Source organism: Harmonia axyridis, chromosome 4 (genome assembly GCF_914767665.1).
Source record: "Harmonia axyridis chromosome 4, icHarAxyr1.1, whole genome shotgun sequence".
Classification (NCBI taxonomy): Eukaryota; Metazoa; Arthropoda; class Insecta; order Coleoptera; family Coccinellidae; genus Harmonia; species Harmonia axyridis.
The window spans coordinates 1,489,882-1,505,929 of NC_059504.1; the positions used below are offsets into that span (position 1 = coordinate 1,489,882).

The 16,048-nt window shown below is 34.0% G+C and overlaps 3 protein-coding genes across 3 annotated transcripts; 1 reads left to right on the plus strand and 2 right to left on the minus strand.

Annotated features, from left to right (window-relative positions):
• Positions 1-7,920: 7,920 nt before the first annotated feature.
• LOC123678893 (protein grindelwald) lies at positions 7,921-10,709 on the plus strand. The gene is made up of 4 exons (XM_045616157.1): positions 7,921-8,334; positions 9,398-9,472; positions 9,589-9,743; positions 10,104-10,709. The coding sequence occupies exons 1-4, from the start codon at positions 8,115-8,117 to the stop codon at positions 10,299-10,301; spliced, it is 648 nt and encodes a 215-aa protein (XP_045472113.1). The 5' UTR covers positions 7,921-8,114; the 3' UTR covers positions 10,302-10,709.
• A 137-nt stretch (positions 10,710-10,846) lies between these two features.
• Positions 10,847-13,173, minus strand: LOC123678894. The gene is made up of 4 exons (XM_045616159.1): positions 12,976-13,173; positions 12,798-12,925; positions 11,461-11,544; positions 10,847-11,193 (listed from the first exon to the last, which is right to left on the minus strand). The coding sequence occupies exons 1-4, from the start codon at positions 13,043-13,045 to the stop codon at positions 10,900-10,902; spliced, it is 576 nt and encodes a 191-aa protein (XP_045472115.1). The 5' UTR covers positions 13,046-13,173; the 3' UTR covers positions 10,847-10,899.
• Positions 13,174-14,687: 1,514 nt separating this feature from the next.
• Positions 14,688-15,770, minus strand: LOC123678895. Its single transcript, XM_045616160.1, has 4 exons — positions 15,494-15,770; positions 15,304-15,428; positions 15,156-15,239; positions 14,688-15,036 (listed from the first exon to the last, which is right to left on the minus strand). Exons 1-4 carry the CDS (start codon positions 15,561-15,563, stop codon positions 14,740-14,742), a joined length of 576 nt encoding a protein of 191 aa, XP_045472116.1. The 5' UTR covers positions 15,564-15,770; the 3' UTR covers positions 14,688-14,739.
• Positions 15,771-16,048: the final 278 nt, after the last annotated feature.

Consider the following 16,048-nt stretch of genomic DNA (forward strand, 5'->3'; position numbering starts at 1 on the left):
TACTTATCAGTTGATTGGAAAATGGGAAAAGGTTGTTGTCCAGGATACTTTCAATTGTTATGGAGAGGGGGGTTTCAATGATGATTTATATCTGTGCTAAGGGCAAATTATTAGGCAATAGATTAATTAAAGGAAGTCAATCATACCTATGAAACTGTCAACATAGAGTTCAAAATCTGGTGAAACTAACTGCGAGGTTTTCTTATAAGAGGTTTTATTTTGAATAGCCCTCATTTTTTGATATTTGATCACTAAATACTCCGCTTCTAAAGGGTGTTTTTTTAGAGCTATAGAACTTTAAATTGCAATAAAACAACGGTGGATTATTCGATTGACATGAATTTTATTTATCCGCAAGATAATCTTGTGGCATTACATTTTAAATATGGTTTCTGGCATTTGACCGCGACGGCTGGCTCGGATGTAGTCCAATCTGGACGTCCAATTTTCGATTACTTTTTCCAACATTTGTGGCCGTATATCGGCAATAACACAGCGAATGTTGTCTTCCAAATGGTCAAGGGTTTGTGGCTTATCCGCATAGACCAATGACTTTACATAGCCTCACAGAAAGTAGTCTAGCGGTGTTAAATCACAAGATCTTGGAGGTCAATTCACAGGTCCAAAACGTGAAATTAGGCGGTCACCAAACGTGTCTTTCAATAAATCGATTGTGGCACGAGCTGTGTGACATGTTGTGCCGTCTTGTTGGAACCACAGCTCCTGGACATCATGGTTGTTCAATTCAGGAATGAAAAATGCCAACTTAAAGTTATATACCTCGAAAAAAAACATCCTTTATAAAAAATGGAACGATACTGTATTTAGGTTTGGAGTTTCAGTCTTCTTTGAGTTGGATTTGAGATGTAGACAACCTCTATAGAAAATTATCGACTTCCATATTCCTAATCAGGAAAATGAGACAAATAGCAAATATCAACTTCACGATAGATTAGGATCAGAGAAACAGGAAAATTATACTCTGTTAGTTTGCCGACGTTTCGGAAAAATTTATTTCCATCCTCAGGGCTCTACAAAATTTACGGACAACATGATGTGTAACATTGATGAAGGTGTTTACAAAAATAAAGGAAAGATGAACATTACTATAAGTTATTGACTAGAAAATATCACAGAAAAGATGGTTTGGCATATTTTAAACATACATGAAACGTTACACAAATATTGTTTAAATTATGTCAGACCATCTTTTCTGTGATATTTTCTATTCAATAATTTTTCAATGGCAAATATTTATACATGTTGTATGTTTACTGAATTTTTATTTTTCTACATGTGTAAATAAATAATAATATCTTTTTCCATCCTTAATAGTATACCTTTCTCTTTACAATGGAATAAACATCGATTGATTTCTCTCAAAATATACTCGTTTTTTTTTTCAATATCAAAATGAGACCTCTTATTGGAAAATCCTATATGAGGCAACAGAAAAAAATTGAAGATTTTACGGAGCTCCCAATGTAAGAATTCAGTTTGCTAATATCAATCCAATGAAGAGATTACAAGCCACCTTATTTTCCACATATTATGTATATATAGATAAACCGAAAGATAATATCTTCAGAATGGTTCATTTGACAACAGTAGCGTGTGTCAAAAATCCCTCAAGCGATAAATAATCAAATTGTTCCATTGTCATATTGATTAATGAAATATTTTCGATATCGATCAAAAAAGGACATTTAATGCTTTATAGATTATCATGCAGATGTTTATTATTACCTCTTGAAAGGAATTGTTCGAATATATTTTTAGAGTCTAACCTTGAAACAATGCATCGATCTATATGTGAATAATATGTATGGAGGAATGAAGAATTTTTTATTATAGCTACTTCATAATCCTTGTCACACAGATGAAAAAAGAAATAAACTAAAGTAAATTCAAAAATAGTGTTTATGTAATTTTTTCATTCTGAAGCCAAAACTTCCTGGTTTGTGACTAAAATATTTTCGGTCACACAGGGTATTCAGTTTTTCCTTGACAAGGCTCAACATTGGTTTTTCAATGGGAAATCACTTTTTGGCTTTAAACATAAAGAATAAAAGAAAATATTAATGATTTTCGAGATATGAGCAAAATATGTCAATCGTCAGTTAATGAATTTTTGATATTATGTTGAGTCCCAATGGAATTTATTTCTGGTCGAATATTATACATATTAATACTATCCCGAATAGTATATCTGAAATAAACCTATGATATAAATGGTAAGAAAACAGCTTGCCAAATTTTGTGAATGTAAATCTGCAGAATCTTCCCTATTTTGAATTGAACACCGTGTATATTATATAGGGTGTTTTTTTTTCGAGGTATATAACTTTAAGTTGGCATTACTGTTCGAGATGGCGACCGATTTGACAGCTGTCAAGTGATTTATTCTCAGTTTGGTTTGGCAATTCATCATGAATAGACTCACGCCTGAACAATGCTTGCAAATAGTGCAATTTTATTTCGAAAATAATGGTTCTGTGCGGAATAGGTATCGCGCACTACGTCCATTAGTGATGAAGCGCACTTTTGGTTGAATGGCTACGTCAACAAACAAAACTGCCGCATTTGGAGTGAAGCTAATCCTCAAGTGTATGTCGAAACACCGTTACATCCAGAAAAACTGACTGTTTGGTGCGCTCAAATCAATGCCACACTGCTTTTAATAATATGTATGTACCTACTTTCAATCATTCAAAAATATTCAATTATCATAAACTTCAAGAGGTGATCCGACTTCATGGCTACCTTCGATCCCACTCATAATGAGAATCCTAATAAATGTTTATTTAATAGGTAGATAACGAATGTGAACATGATAAACATCGTAAATGATATTGATACGACAGGCTTTCGAAAGTGAAGTAGAAAATCTCACTTCATCAACTATTGAAAAATACTTATGAGATGATAATACGCGAGATTAGTAAAAAATCGAAAACTCGAAAATAAAAACGTCATACCCTGTTTAGGGTCAGTGTTTCAAGGGCATGGTCGCAAAAGTTTAACTTACCCTAGGATTTTTCACGGAATTAAGATATATTTTCCTCAGAAAGATTCAATAACGAAACTTTTATTTACTACATCGGTAAGCATCTTCAGAGGTTTCTAGGCTGTAGATGTAACTCCAATATTTATTTTCAACCAGATCAACTATTATTTATGGTTAATAACCAACTTCTAATATATCAGGGCAAATTAGTTCGATGTAAAAAACTCACGCCTGAACAACGCTTGCAAATAGTGCAATTTTATTTCGAAAATAATGGTTCTGTGCGGAATACGTATCGCGCACTACGTCCATTTTATTTTGTATAGCGATGAAGCGCACTTCTGGTTGAATGGCTACGTCTACAAACAAAACTGCCGCATTTGGAGTGAAGCTAATCCTCGAGTGTATGTCGAAACACCTTTACAACCAGAAAAATTGACTGTTTGGTGCGCTTTATGGGCTGGTGAAATCATTGGTCCGTACTTCTTCAAAAACGATGATGGCCAGAACGTTACAGTCAATGGTGATCGGTATAGAGCCATGATTACTAACTTTTTCATTCCTGAATTGAACAACCATGATGTCCAGGAGCTGTGGTTCCAACAAGACGGCGCAACATGTCACACAACTCGTGCCACAATCGATTTCTTGAAAGACACGTTTGGTGACCGCCTAATTTCACGTTTTGGACCTGTGAATTGGCCTCCAAGATCTTGTGATTTAACACCGCTAGACTACAATACAATCGAATAATCCGTCGTTGTTTTATTGCAATATACAGTTCTATAGCTCTAAAAAAACACCCTTTAGTTACTATTTTGACTCAGGTGCCGTTCCAAGACAGGTTTATCTACATACCTATATCTCTTCCCTACCATACGAATTAAGGCCAGAATATGACATCACCGAAGGGATTTTAGACATTGCTTAAATTTTTACGTCTGTTCATGAAAATCTGTGTTTTAGAAAATTAAGCCAATACGAAAAATAACTCCACTAAAAAATGTGAATATGAGAACACAACTGATTCTCTGAGTACTTACTAGCTCTAGCTTCTGAAAGATCTCACGAAGGCTGAAGTCTGACAGTCCCATACATATGGAACCTATAAAATCAGATTTCATTTTTCGAGGTAATGAAAGTACCTATTGAAAAGAAATTTTCAGAATTTTGATTCACTGATAAAATTAATCATACGATGTTTGAATTAATTTGGAAATAAGAAGAACATGTCGAAGTCATTGATTTGTTTTCTAATAAAAAATAATATCCCGATGTCATTAGCCTCTTATTTAGAGCATTTTCAGAAGGGTAAGGAGTCAACAATTCCATCAATCGATGAAGTTATTAAGAAATTTGTTCACATTGAGCACCCCTTCTCAATTTAAACTTATTGGAAAGTTTGAATACTGCAGGGATTAAGATACAATTTTATTATTACTGGATAAGACCTACCTTATTAACGGAGAAATTGTAATTGGAATTCTTTCAACCAATTGTCTAATCATAACTGATATCCCATTCTATGAATATCTATATTATCCCAATTGGAAAAGTTGAAGACGTTTCATTTATTGGTAGGAATACGAAATATTCATTCATTATAGTCACAAAACAATAGTTTCAGAATAACCTATCCTCTTTAGTAAAGAAACCACTGATTCTGAAAAATCAATCACTCAACTCAAAATGGCCGAAATGCGCAATTTATTCAAAACACATAAAACACAGATTACTAAGATCAAAAAATTTCTACAAATTGGCGTAAATCAACACCCGCGCGATGATTGAAAAATCAATTCAAGTCTTCCAACTGCACCCTGATAAACAGATGTCAGATTCTTACGTAATATCTGATTTCAGAGGATTTTTCGTTTGTGGATTATCAACATATATAAACAGATGTTCGGAAAATGAAAACAAGCTTTTTGCTGTAAATGAAATCAAGTGAGTTTAAATTCGATACAACTGTTTCTGTCTACACAATGTAGAACTGATTTTATTGGGATGAATAATCGAAAAGATATAAATTTCGATTCTGATGAGTCTACCGAAGGTAGAGGAAGCATTTTGGCTTGAAAAAAAATATTTGGTCTCCAATTTTAAATTCGAAAAAATTTCAAAATGTATTTCAGACCATTTTGAACAACTCTGATTTCGTGTATGTTTGTCCGTGTGTGTCCGCAAATCCTTGTAACAGCCTGAACTTCTACAATTAAAGGGTGTTTTTTTAGAGCTATAGAACTTTAAATTGCAATAAAACAACGATGGATTATTCGATTGACATAAATTGTATTTATCAGCAAGATAATCTTGTGGCATTACATTTTAAATATGATTTCTGGCATATCACCGCCACGACTGGCTCGGATGTAGTCCAATCTGGACGTCCAATTTTCGATGACTTTTTCCAACATTTGTGGCCGTATATCGGCAATAACACGGCGAATGTTGTCTTCCAAATTGTCAAGGGTTTGTGGCTTATCCGCATAGACCAATGACTTTACATAGCCCCACAGAAAGTAGTCTAGCGGTGTTAAATCACAAGATCTTGGAGGCCAATTCACAGGTCCAAAACGTGAAATTAGGCGGTCACCAAACGTGTCTTTCAATAAATCGATTGTGGCACGAGCTGTGTGACATGTTGCGCCGTCTTGTTGGAACCACAGCTCCTGGACATCATGGTTGTTCAATTCAGGAATGAAAAATTTAGTGTTTATGGCTTTATACCGATCACCATTGACTGTAACGTTCTGGCCATCATCGTTTTCGAAGAAGTACGGACCAATGATTCCACCAGCCCATAAAGCGTACCAAACAGTCAGTTTTTCTAGATGTAACGGTGTTTCGACATACACTTGAGTATTAGCTTCACTCCAAATGCGGAAGTTTTGTTTGTTGACGTAGCCATTCAACCAGAAGTGCGCTTCATCGCTAAACAAAATAAAATGGACGTAGTGCGCGATACGTATTCCGCACAGAACCAAACTGAGAATAAATCACTCGACAGCTGTTAAATCGGTCGCCATCTTGAACAGTAATGCTAACTCAAAATTATATACCTCGAAAAAAAACACCCGTTATATTGCTATACACAGTTCTGTGATCTCCAAGGGCTACTGGCTTTCACGTCAATGCCCTCCTTATTTTTTGTTTCATTGTCGAAATTGTGTAAAAAGTCAGTTGTTATTCTGTATTGATCCACCTACACCGAGATTTCGGTCCATTAATTTTAAACACCGAAAATGCAGAGTTGAAAATTGGAAATATTCATTGGGGAAAAATTATGGAATATATAATGGAAAAACTTCATCGCAAATCTTTATTATTAAGCTCCCCTTCGCCGAAACCACTCCGAGATTTCTTTTTAAAGTTTCATTTTTTAATAAGTTGAGATATTCCGCGGGACAGACGAAAAAATGCAAGTGAACTAATAAATTATTTTAATGTCAGTGTCTGTGGACGATTCAAACCTGGAATATTCTGCTTGGGAATTATCTTCTCACACTTTTCGGTAACTGGGCTAGGAACTTTCAGTGATAGGGATATTCTCATAACTTCATTTGAGTTGCAAAATAGTAAAATGGATGTCCATGCCAACTTCAGTGAGGAATGTATCATTTTTTTTTTGTGGACAGCGTTTTATCAGGAGAAACGTAATTTTCAATGAAGAAATTTACTTCCTTCAAATAAGGCCAAGGTTTGGTGCCGATATAAAGGGTTTTCCAATAGATTTCGCAAAACTAAAGATTTTTTGGATCATCGTGAGGCATTTTCTTGGCCGGCAATAGCGAAATTGGTAACAAAATTTGAGTTGTTGGGACATGTTAGTGAGGTGAATAATCTAAACCGTGTGAGCCGCTCAAGAACGACTAAAATTATTGCTTTGTCAGCTAAATATTCGAAAATTCAGACAGACAGAGCGATCCTTTCAGGAAACGACGCTTAAAAAGCTTGATATTAAATACTATTTATTCTAATTACCACTATTTTATACGGCATTTCGATAAGGCATTTTTAGAATAAATTTTTAAACCAAGATTATGGCTGAAGAATATGTTAAAATTTTCCTTAACCATCTTAGTCTGAGTTTTCTGCCCTCTCTTCAAAGGTGTACAATGAATTTTGATTGAAATGATAGTTTTCAAGTTATGCTATACAGGGTGATTCACCGGGATGGCCTATTAGACGTTTATGGAAAACTAATCATAATTTTGTGCTGAAAATTTGCATATTGGGGTTTGAGACATTGATATTCAAAAAAATGTGAGTCCTCATCGCCACCTTTTTTTTCATAAGAATCCCAATAACTCATGAACCGTTGAATTTTTACCCAAGGTATGGTAATAATAATGCCGAAATTGCCATCAAAAAAGCTATCTAAGGATGCAATAATATACTGAGTGTGCCATTTGAAATAAGGAAGTAGAAGTCTGTTTTCGGTATAACCGGAAGTTGTAGAGATCTGTAGAGATTTAGGAAGAAAGATCATTGTCTCAAACCCAATATGCAAATTTTCAGCTCAAAATTACTATAAGTTTTCCATAAACGTCTAATAGGCCATCCCGGTGAATCACGCTGTATTTCTAGTGAAAAAAAAAATGTCACACGTTAAAAATATTAGAAAACTTCAGAACGAAACATAATTGGACCATACTGTATATGAACTTTTTTGTTGCAAATTGCCTGCAGAATCACAAAATGTGAAAGGAGTCACCATGTATAAGGATAGATACGTGTTAACAACAACCAACCAGGTAACGATCAAGTCTATCAAATGCTCAAAAAACTTTTCCATACTAACGAAACTCTATAAGATAAAAGGAAACAATAAATCTTGCGTAAAAGTCGCAATGTTTTCCTTTGAAACTGAGACAGACCCAGCTATTCACATCATCCAATACCTGTTCGGAAACATAGGATGGTACCTAAGTAGTACCTTATGTAGAATAGAAACGTTGTGGCATGACTCACACTGGTAGAACGTAGCAGGTCGTTCAGTCAGGTGTGTTGTTTACCTGTTGCCAACAGTTGAATGGAAGGTTTCATTAACATTCCTCCGCGATTCCATTAAGAAATGAGGAAAATCTTCATGTGATATACGAAAATGTGGCGTAGAATAGCAATCCTCCTCTTTTTCGTGTTCATCCAAAGTTTCTGGACAGTGAATTGTGATATTACAGTGGATGGTGTTCAATGCAGACAGATAAAATGTGCACTGGGTGATTTCTGTTCAGAACACGATGGAATCTGCAAACCTTGTGCCTCTATATGCACCCAAGACCATCACAATTTTGAAGAAAGCGTATGCAACAGGAATTGCCAAGGTGAGAATTTATTTTTACTGGCGGTTCGATTTGCAAAGTGTTAAAGATGACTAATGTAGTGATAATTGTAATTCTTATCACTAGGTCAACATAACAAATGAGTTTATTTGAAGGTGATTATTTTAAAAACTTGGGTGGCCTAAATATAGAGACAGAAATGTTGCAAATGGTACAGAAGTTTAATTATTTCATGTGATGTTATTGAAATCATATTATGAAAGTTTTTCCATTCCAATGAACTCGTCAAATACTCACAAAATTCGAAATTCTTTGTTAAAAGTTCAACAGCTTTGTATTATTATTTTTTCTTATAAATACTAAATACAAAGAAATTAAATATTGTTAAATTGTTAAATATTGCATCTAAGTTTTGAACTTAACTCTTCACAATTCATTAATGTCTAGAAATAGCAGAGTACATCAAGATGAAAAATCTCAGTACAGAAAATGATCCTTTCAGCCACCAAAATTCATAGATTGCATTCTGAGAGCATCAATTTTTGTACCAAATTTCTTACAATAAGATCCATCAATTTTCAAGGTTGGAAACCCGGATAGGTATTTAAAAAAATTCGGAAAACTTTTAACGTTGAATCATGAAATTTGAACTTTGATCTTATGTATGATTTCACTGAATAAAAAAACAAACCGCAAAACTCTTTTCCCCACAACTTATATGTAATGGTTTTCAATATTCGTTCGATTAAGATGGAAAACAAAACATAAACATACCTACTTGCTAATTAATTTTTTTTCCAATATGACAATGAAACAGTATATACGATAAAAAATTATATAATTTCATTACTAAAATAATTCATCAATTCGAATTCATGTAGGTAAATCTAAAATTCAATGCCATACACTCTAGAAATAGTCAATTCAGTCGTGATAGCTTGAAGCTAAATAGTTATTAATAAATGATTATTAATGATTATCATTACACATACTTCGAGTGCCTAACACTGAATGAAATATTTAAGTAGAATTGAATATCTGACAATTATTTCCTAACAAACTATTACAAAATCATTTTTGAAATATTTCTTCTTTTATTTTTCAGATTATCTACATAACTTAAGATATTCTCAAAAGAATGGATCTGGTATAAATACAAACGATATGGAGAAACTCAAAGGTAATATTTTTGTATATTGTGTCTATACTAAACCAAAGGTTTGTGCTCTAAAGAAAAAAATACAATCGCAATTCGATATATTTTCAGACCATTCCAATTGAACATTTGATTTTCAGGAGATGTTCAGAGATTATCTCGTATGGTTACCACAACTTTAGTACTGGTTCTCTTCATGTTGCTCGTGTTGGTTATAGTTTTGGGTTTCCAACTTTACAGATGGAAAGTGAAGAAGAACATCACACTGAAGAATCTCAAATCCAAACTTTTCAAGGTGAGAATTGAATGTAAAACGTTTGCTACACCTACTTGAATTGGAGAACTTGTTGTTCAAGAATCCAATTCGCAAATGATCCGAAAAAGGTTGAAATGTAACACTTCAGTCAATAAGTTCAGGGACCAACTAGTAAAAAACACATTTTTTCTGAAAAATTTGACTTTCCTATAGATATTCGTCTTTGCTTTTGAAATATGCTAGAATTACAAGAAAGTGTAACACAATTTCTGATGTGTTTTGGCTTGCAAACTTTTCTCCTCATTTGCATTCACAAGCTGTACTTGGAGTTTGATGCGTCAAAGTCATATCTATCGAATTTAATAGAACCATTACATTCTAACTAGTTTTTTTTTCTAGAAACGTGATGTAGAGGCTCAAGTAGAAGATCCTTCTAAGAATAAAAAACCTGATTTGCGCTTGGATATAACAAATATGTCTTCAGTATCTGATCCTAGTCCTGTAACAATGACTACAGTGAGCACCAGGCGACCTGCAGAAGATAGTGCTTTGGACTATGCGTATGACAATCACGCTATGGCAACAAGTCCCCAGTGAGAAAAATAATTCATAGTGAATCAAAAAAACTTGTATATTAGAGATTATCTCTAGAAGGAGATATATTCTACGAAAAGTGTTCAATCTTAATGTACTTAAAAATGTGCTTAAAACTCGGGGGAGGTCTCAAATCTCACTTTCAACAACTCTGAATCTCAACTATCATTCCGTCCTTGCATTTATCTCTTTGTGTTATGTTAAAACATCACAAGTTTCTCAAACTTAATGTCTAATGATTATCGAGATCTTCCTGAAAATACTGAAATGAGATTATCTGTTATGATTAGGTGCTCTATTGAGTATTATGTAAATAAATTATATTAAATTCCAGAATCAAAGCTTTAATGTTATTTAAGAATAATTCGTTGGATTGTTCTTTCTTACTAAATAAAAAAATTCAAACTTGGATATGCTCTGTTTGATTCTAATACTAGCAAAACGGTCTTGTAGAGCTAGTTGTCTGACACTTCTGTCTTGTAGTCTTTATCTTTTATTGAAATTGAAATAATTTCGAGGTAGAGATGGTAAAAATGAGATTTAGAATAAGTTTGTAAATGATTTATTGTTGAAATAGATCACCAGACCACACTGTTTTCATTCAAGAGCGATGAGTCAATATTTGAAAACCTGCTTTCCGATGGTGTGGTATATAACCATCCAAAAAATGCATTCCTGGTTCCATAGTCCATCTTGTAGTGAACACTGGTCCAATAAAGATTGTTCCATTCATCATATACCTTCCTATATAGGCAGCTATTACTTTGTCGTTAAACCTGAAAAGCCCACCGAGCACATAGCACATATTGTATTGCTGAATAAGATCTAACTCATACTCCTTTCGAATCATATACCAATCAAATTTTGATTGATATCTTGGCTCAACAGAGAGAATCTGAAACATATCAACAGAAAGTTAGGAAAAACTAAATTTCTGATCTATTGTTACAGAAATATTAGATAATTCAATTTTTATCTGATGCTGGTGATTGAAGGGATCCTTATGAAATTTTGCATCAAGTTCAAAACTCTTATTTCACATCTACACGTAAAATTTTAACAGGTTGAAGTCTATTCTCACTGAAATATTGATACACATTTTTTTCATTGAAATCCTAGTTTGACATAGGATTGTATATAATTTTTCAATTAATTTTCCTACCTCAATACAGCGATCTACTCTGAACACTCTGTGATCCTCAAATGCAATATTCACATAGTCATGAAGGAGTAGAGTCGAGAAAGTCTGAAAAATTACCAAAACATAAACAATAAAATATTGATATTTGCGACAATTAGAGTTGGTTGAGCGATACTATCTAAATGAGATGAATTAGTAAATAGATGCGAGGTGTATATGGCAGGGAACAAAGTGTCATACCAATGATTTCATCAGAGTCATCGTGATAAAACATCGTGTTCTTTCAAAATGGACGAGAACACCTCGTCAAAGTAATATTTCCCTTAAAAACTATAGGGTGTTTTTTTTCGAGGTATATAACTTTAAGTTGGCATTACTGTTCAAGATGGCGACCGATTTGACAGTTGTCAATTGATTTATTCTCAGTTTGGTTTGGCAATTCATCATGAATAGACTCACGCCTGAACAACGCTTGCAAATAGTGCAATTTTATTTCGAAAATAATGGTTCTGTGCGGAATACGTATCGCGCACTACGTCCATTTTATTTTGTTTAGCGATGAAGCGCACTTCTGGTTGAATGGCTACATCAACAAACAAAACTGCCGCATTTGGAGTGAAGCTAATCCTCAAGTATATGTCGAAACGCCGTTACATCCAGAAAAACTGACTGTTTGGTGCGCTTTATGGGCTGGTGGAATCATTGGTCCGTACTTCTTCAAAAACGATGATTGCCATATCGTTACAGTCAATGGTGATTGGTATAGAGCCATGATTACTAACTTTTTCATTCCTGAATTGAACAACCATGATGTCCAGGAGCTGTGGTTCCAACAAGACGGCGCAACATGTCACACAGCTCATGCCACAATCGATTTATTGAAAGACACGTTTGGTGACCGCCTAATTTCACGTTTTAGACCTGTGAATTGGCCTCCAAGATCTTGTGATTCAACACCGCTAGACTACTTTCTGTGGGGCTATATAAAGTCATTGGTCTATGCGGATAAGCCACAAACCCTTGACCATTTGGAAGACAACATTCGCCGTGTTATTGCCGATATACGGCCACAAATGTTGTAAAAAGTCATCGAAAATTGGACGTCCAGATTGGAGCCAGCCGTGGCGGTCATATGCCAGAAATCATATTCAAAATGTAATGCCACAAGATTATCTCGCGGATAAATGAAATTCATGTCAATCGAATAATCCATCGTTGTTTTATTGCAATTTAAAGTTCTATAGCTCTAAAAAAAACACCCTTTATTTCATTCTCATGAATAGTAAAAATTCGCAGGGTGTCATGCCCGGAAAACATGATGGCTAAGGAAAAAAAATCACCTAGTTCTATGAACTCACCCAAGCTCGCCTCTCTACAGGTGAAATGATTTTTCCTATATAAAATTGTTTACCATAGATATCCCTTCCTGCGATGTAGTCAGTTTCATCAGAATGTTCCCCTATAAAAGGGCGCCAAAAGTGGTACTCTGAAAATTTATTCGAATGAAAAATGGCTTATACTCATAATAAAACTTACTCTGCGTACATCTTAAGGACCAAACAGAGGACATAATAGAAAAAATTACAAGATATAAGATCGATTTCATCTTGACTATTTACTATAAGAAGAATGACCAAAACCTCTTTTTATACAGAATCATCACATTTATTGTGACGATTCTTTTATCAAAATCCGTTGGATTTTAATTCGATTTGACGTTAACGTTATCTATTATAATTCAGGAAGAGGAAGGTAAGAACAATCAAGACATCTGATTATTACAAATATTGTGATGATTAGAAATGATCTGTCATTCGAGCAGATTATAGCAGATGTAAAATGTAAAACAGATGTTGCGAAGTAGTTCCTAAGAAACGCTTATACGGTGGTGAGATACTTTTTTCAGTGTAGGCATCTTAAGTGTCAAGAACGGTAAGCATATTTTACCGATCTGCTACATCAGTTTCAGTGAATACGATTTCCAGTATTAGACGAGGCATTGAAACTGGCAAATGCATTCATTATACCTTTATATTTGATGTGTCCAAATTATTTTGGTGATAAATATATACAGGGTGATTCAAAATTCCAGGCCTTAACTTCATAAAGTGATAGCTCTGGTTAAAATAAGAAGTTCTTTCAAGTGAAATTGTTTCTCTCAAGAATCCCTTCGGATATACAGGATGTTGAATTTAATTTTTTTCATTTTTTTTTTTAATGTTCTAAACGAGTTGGAATAGTAGGCTCGGAGGATATACAATATTTTCATGTTTCTGTTGAGATCCTTCAATACCTCAGGGGCGTAGTTTTTGGAGTAATCGTGTCTTCAGTTGCCCCTAATCCCTACGCCAATGAGGATAAGGGCTACTTCGAGCCATTTCCTGTTTTTCCCGACTTTTTTTCACAAAAAAGGTTCCTTTCTTAGAAAAATGACTTCAATGTTATCGACACAGCGATAGTTTCGAAGGAAACATTACGTTTGTTGCAAAAAAAAAGTTATATTATAAAGTGTTGATAACTGTGAGACGAATTTTGGTATCTCTTTGTAGTCATTTTTCTCGAAAACGATACATCCTAGCGGGTCTTAAGAAAGTTACCTTTGTTGTGAAGAAAAAACGAGAAAACAATGTAATTGCTGTAAATAACCCCTATTCTCATTGGCGTAGACATTAGGTGCGAATGAACTACAACAACCTAATATTGACTGGGCTGAATGTTGGCTGAGCTGATTTTAATCAATTATATACAATCACATTTTTTTTTATTCAGATAATATCACATTTTATATTCTCCAACAAACTGAGAATAGGAAAAGGCATATCTAATGTTGTCATGCACTCATTACATACTCAACTTTAGCAGTTACAGTTACTAATATTAGCGAGTTGGTATCAGCCAATTTTTGAAGTTTTGCCCCCTCTCAGAGAATTGTGGTGATTCATCCAGGGATCACTGATGGAATCATCAGTTTGGCACCAAATGATACCTGCCAAATACACCTTCCATCTCTATAGCGGATCTTGATGACGATTGGGTTTATATCTCAAGAGGTTCCGATCTTCAAAAGATGCGCAGCCTACTACGCCATCTCTTGCGAAATCAGGGAGTCACATGTAGTTCGAAAAGGAATAGGTATTCAGAATAGAATATATTAAATTTAGAATAGGATGCGAATTAAATTAAATTTCGGAATCGTCCCAAAATGTACTTCATGTTTTAGAGTTTTACAATCAAAAAGATGCACAGTGTAAATTCAACAACAAAATTTATTATCAGTTTTTCCATTAAAACGCAAAATTCTCAATAGTATTGAGCCAACACAGTAAATGCTCTTTGACGATATCTGGTTTCCCAACCATTCAAAAAATGAAGTCCTGATCTCAACGCCCAATTGTCAACGAATACAGGTCCAATGTGTATGCTGCCATTGATTGACACACTACCAATGTAGGAGTATATTGTTCTGTCCTGGTACTTGAAGATTCCTCCTTCAACCAAACAGCTACCTAGACGATGTGGGAGATTTCTCAAATCTCTTTCAGAGTCTACAAAGACCCAAAAAAATTTTTCTTGATACTGAGGTTCTACGGACAAAATCTAGAAGAGATAATAGATTAAATCTGTGGAAATATGTTACATAATGAAAAACTAAGGATTCTATAAATAAAACCTGAACTAAGACATGTTTATTTGCTTTGAATGTTGAAGCCTCTTACCTCTAGGAAACGATCTATCCTTCGCACTCTCTTATCTTCAAATGCAATTTCTGCATAATCATGAATGATTTGAGTAGAGATGGTCTAAGAGAAAAAAATTAAAATACATTAACAATGTATTTTTAAAGAAGAAAAAAATGTAACTTACCCATGATCTGGTATCATAAGCTGGAATCATTTTTCCTACATAATTTTGTTTACCTGATAAATCTCTTCCCACGAGATAATCATGTGGACCATGTTCACCAACAAATGGACGCCAAAAATGATACTCTGAAAATATTATCCCATAAAACTATCAAAGTCATGATGATAAAAATTATATTTTCTTAACTCACTGCGAATACAAGTTCCTGCCAGTATCGAAGAAATTAAAGAAAAAAATTTCAAATATACTAACGTCTTCATTTTTACCTAATAAAATCAAGCGCCAATGTGATTGCGTTTTATATATTTATCAGATTCAAAAGAACAGCCAATTCAACAAAATCTTTTGATGTAAACTAGGAAACGGAAGGTTATGAGCAATAATCATGAAAGAGATTAAATAATAGAGAGATTGAGACGATGACGATATTCAGTGCAAATTCAACTCTAATGAAATATACATAGGTAGGTAATTGGAGTTTTGTCCTATCAATGCACTTCAATATTTATTTTCATTATATTCATTCATTGATATCATTTTTTTTTATATTCATCTAAGCTTTTGTCAAAAAACTACAATTAGTCAATATATAATATATATAACAAGTATTATGTTTAATTAATAATTGATGACAATGGTGCACATTTAATCTACACTTATATCACCAACAATAAATGCAGTCTTTTCAATTTCTCAAAGAATGAGCCTATTTTGAAAATACTCCTGTCGGTTAATTCAATTAAAG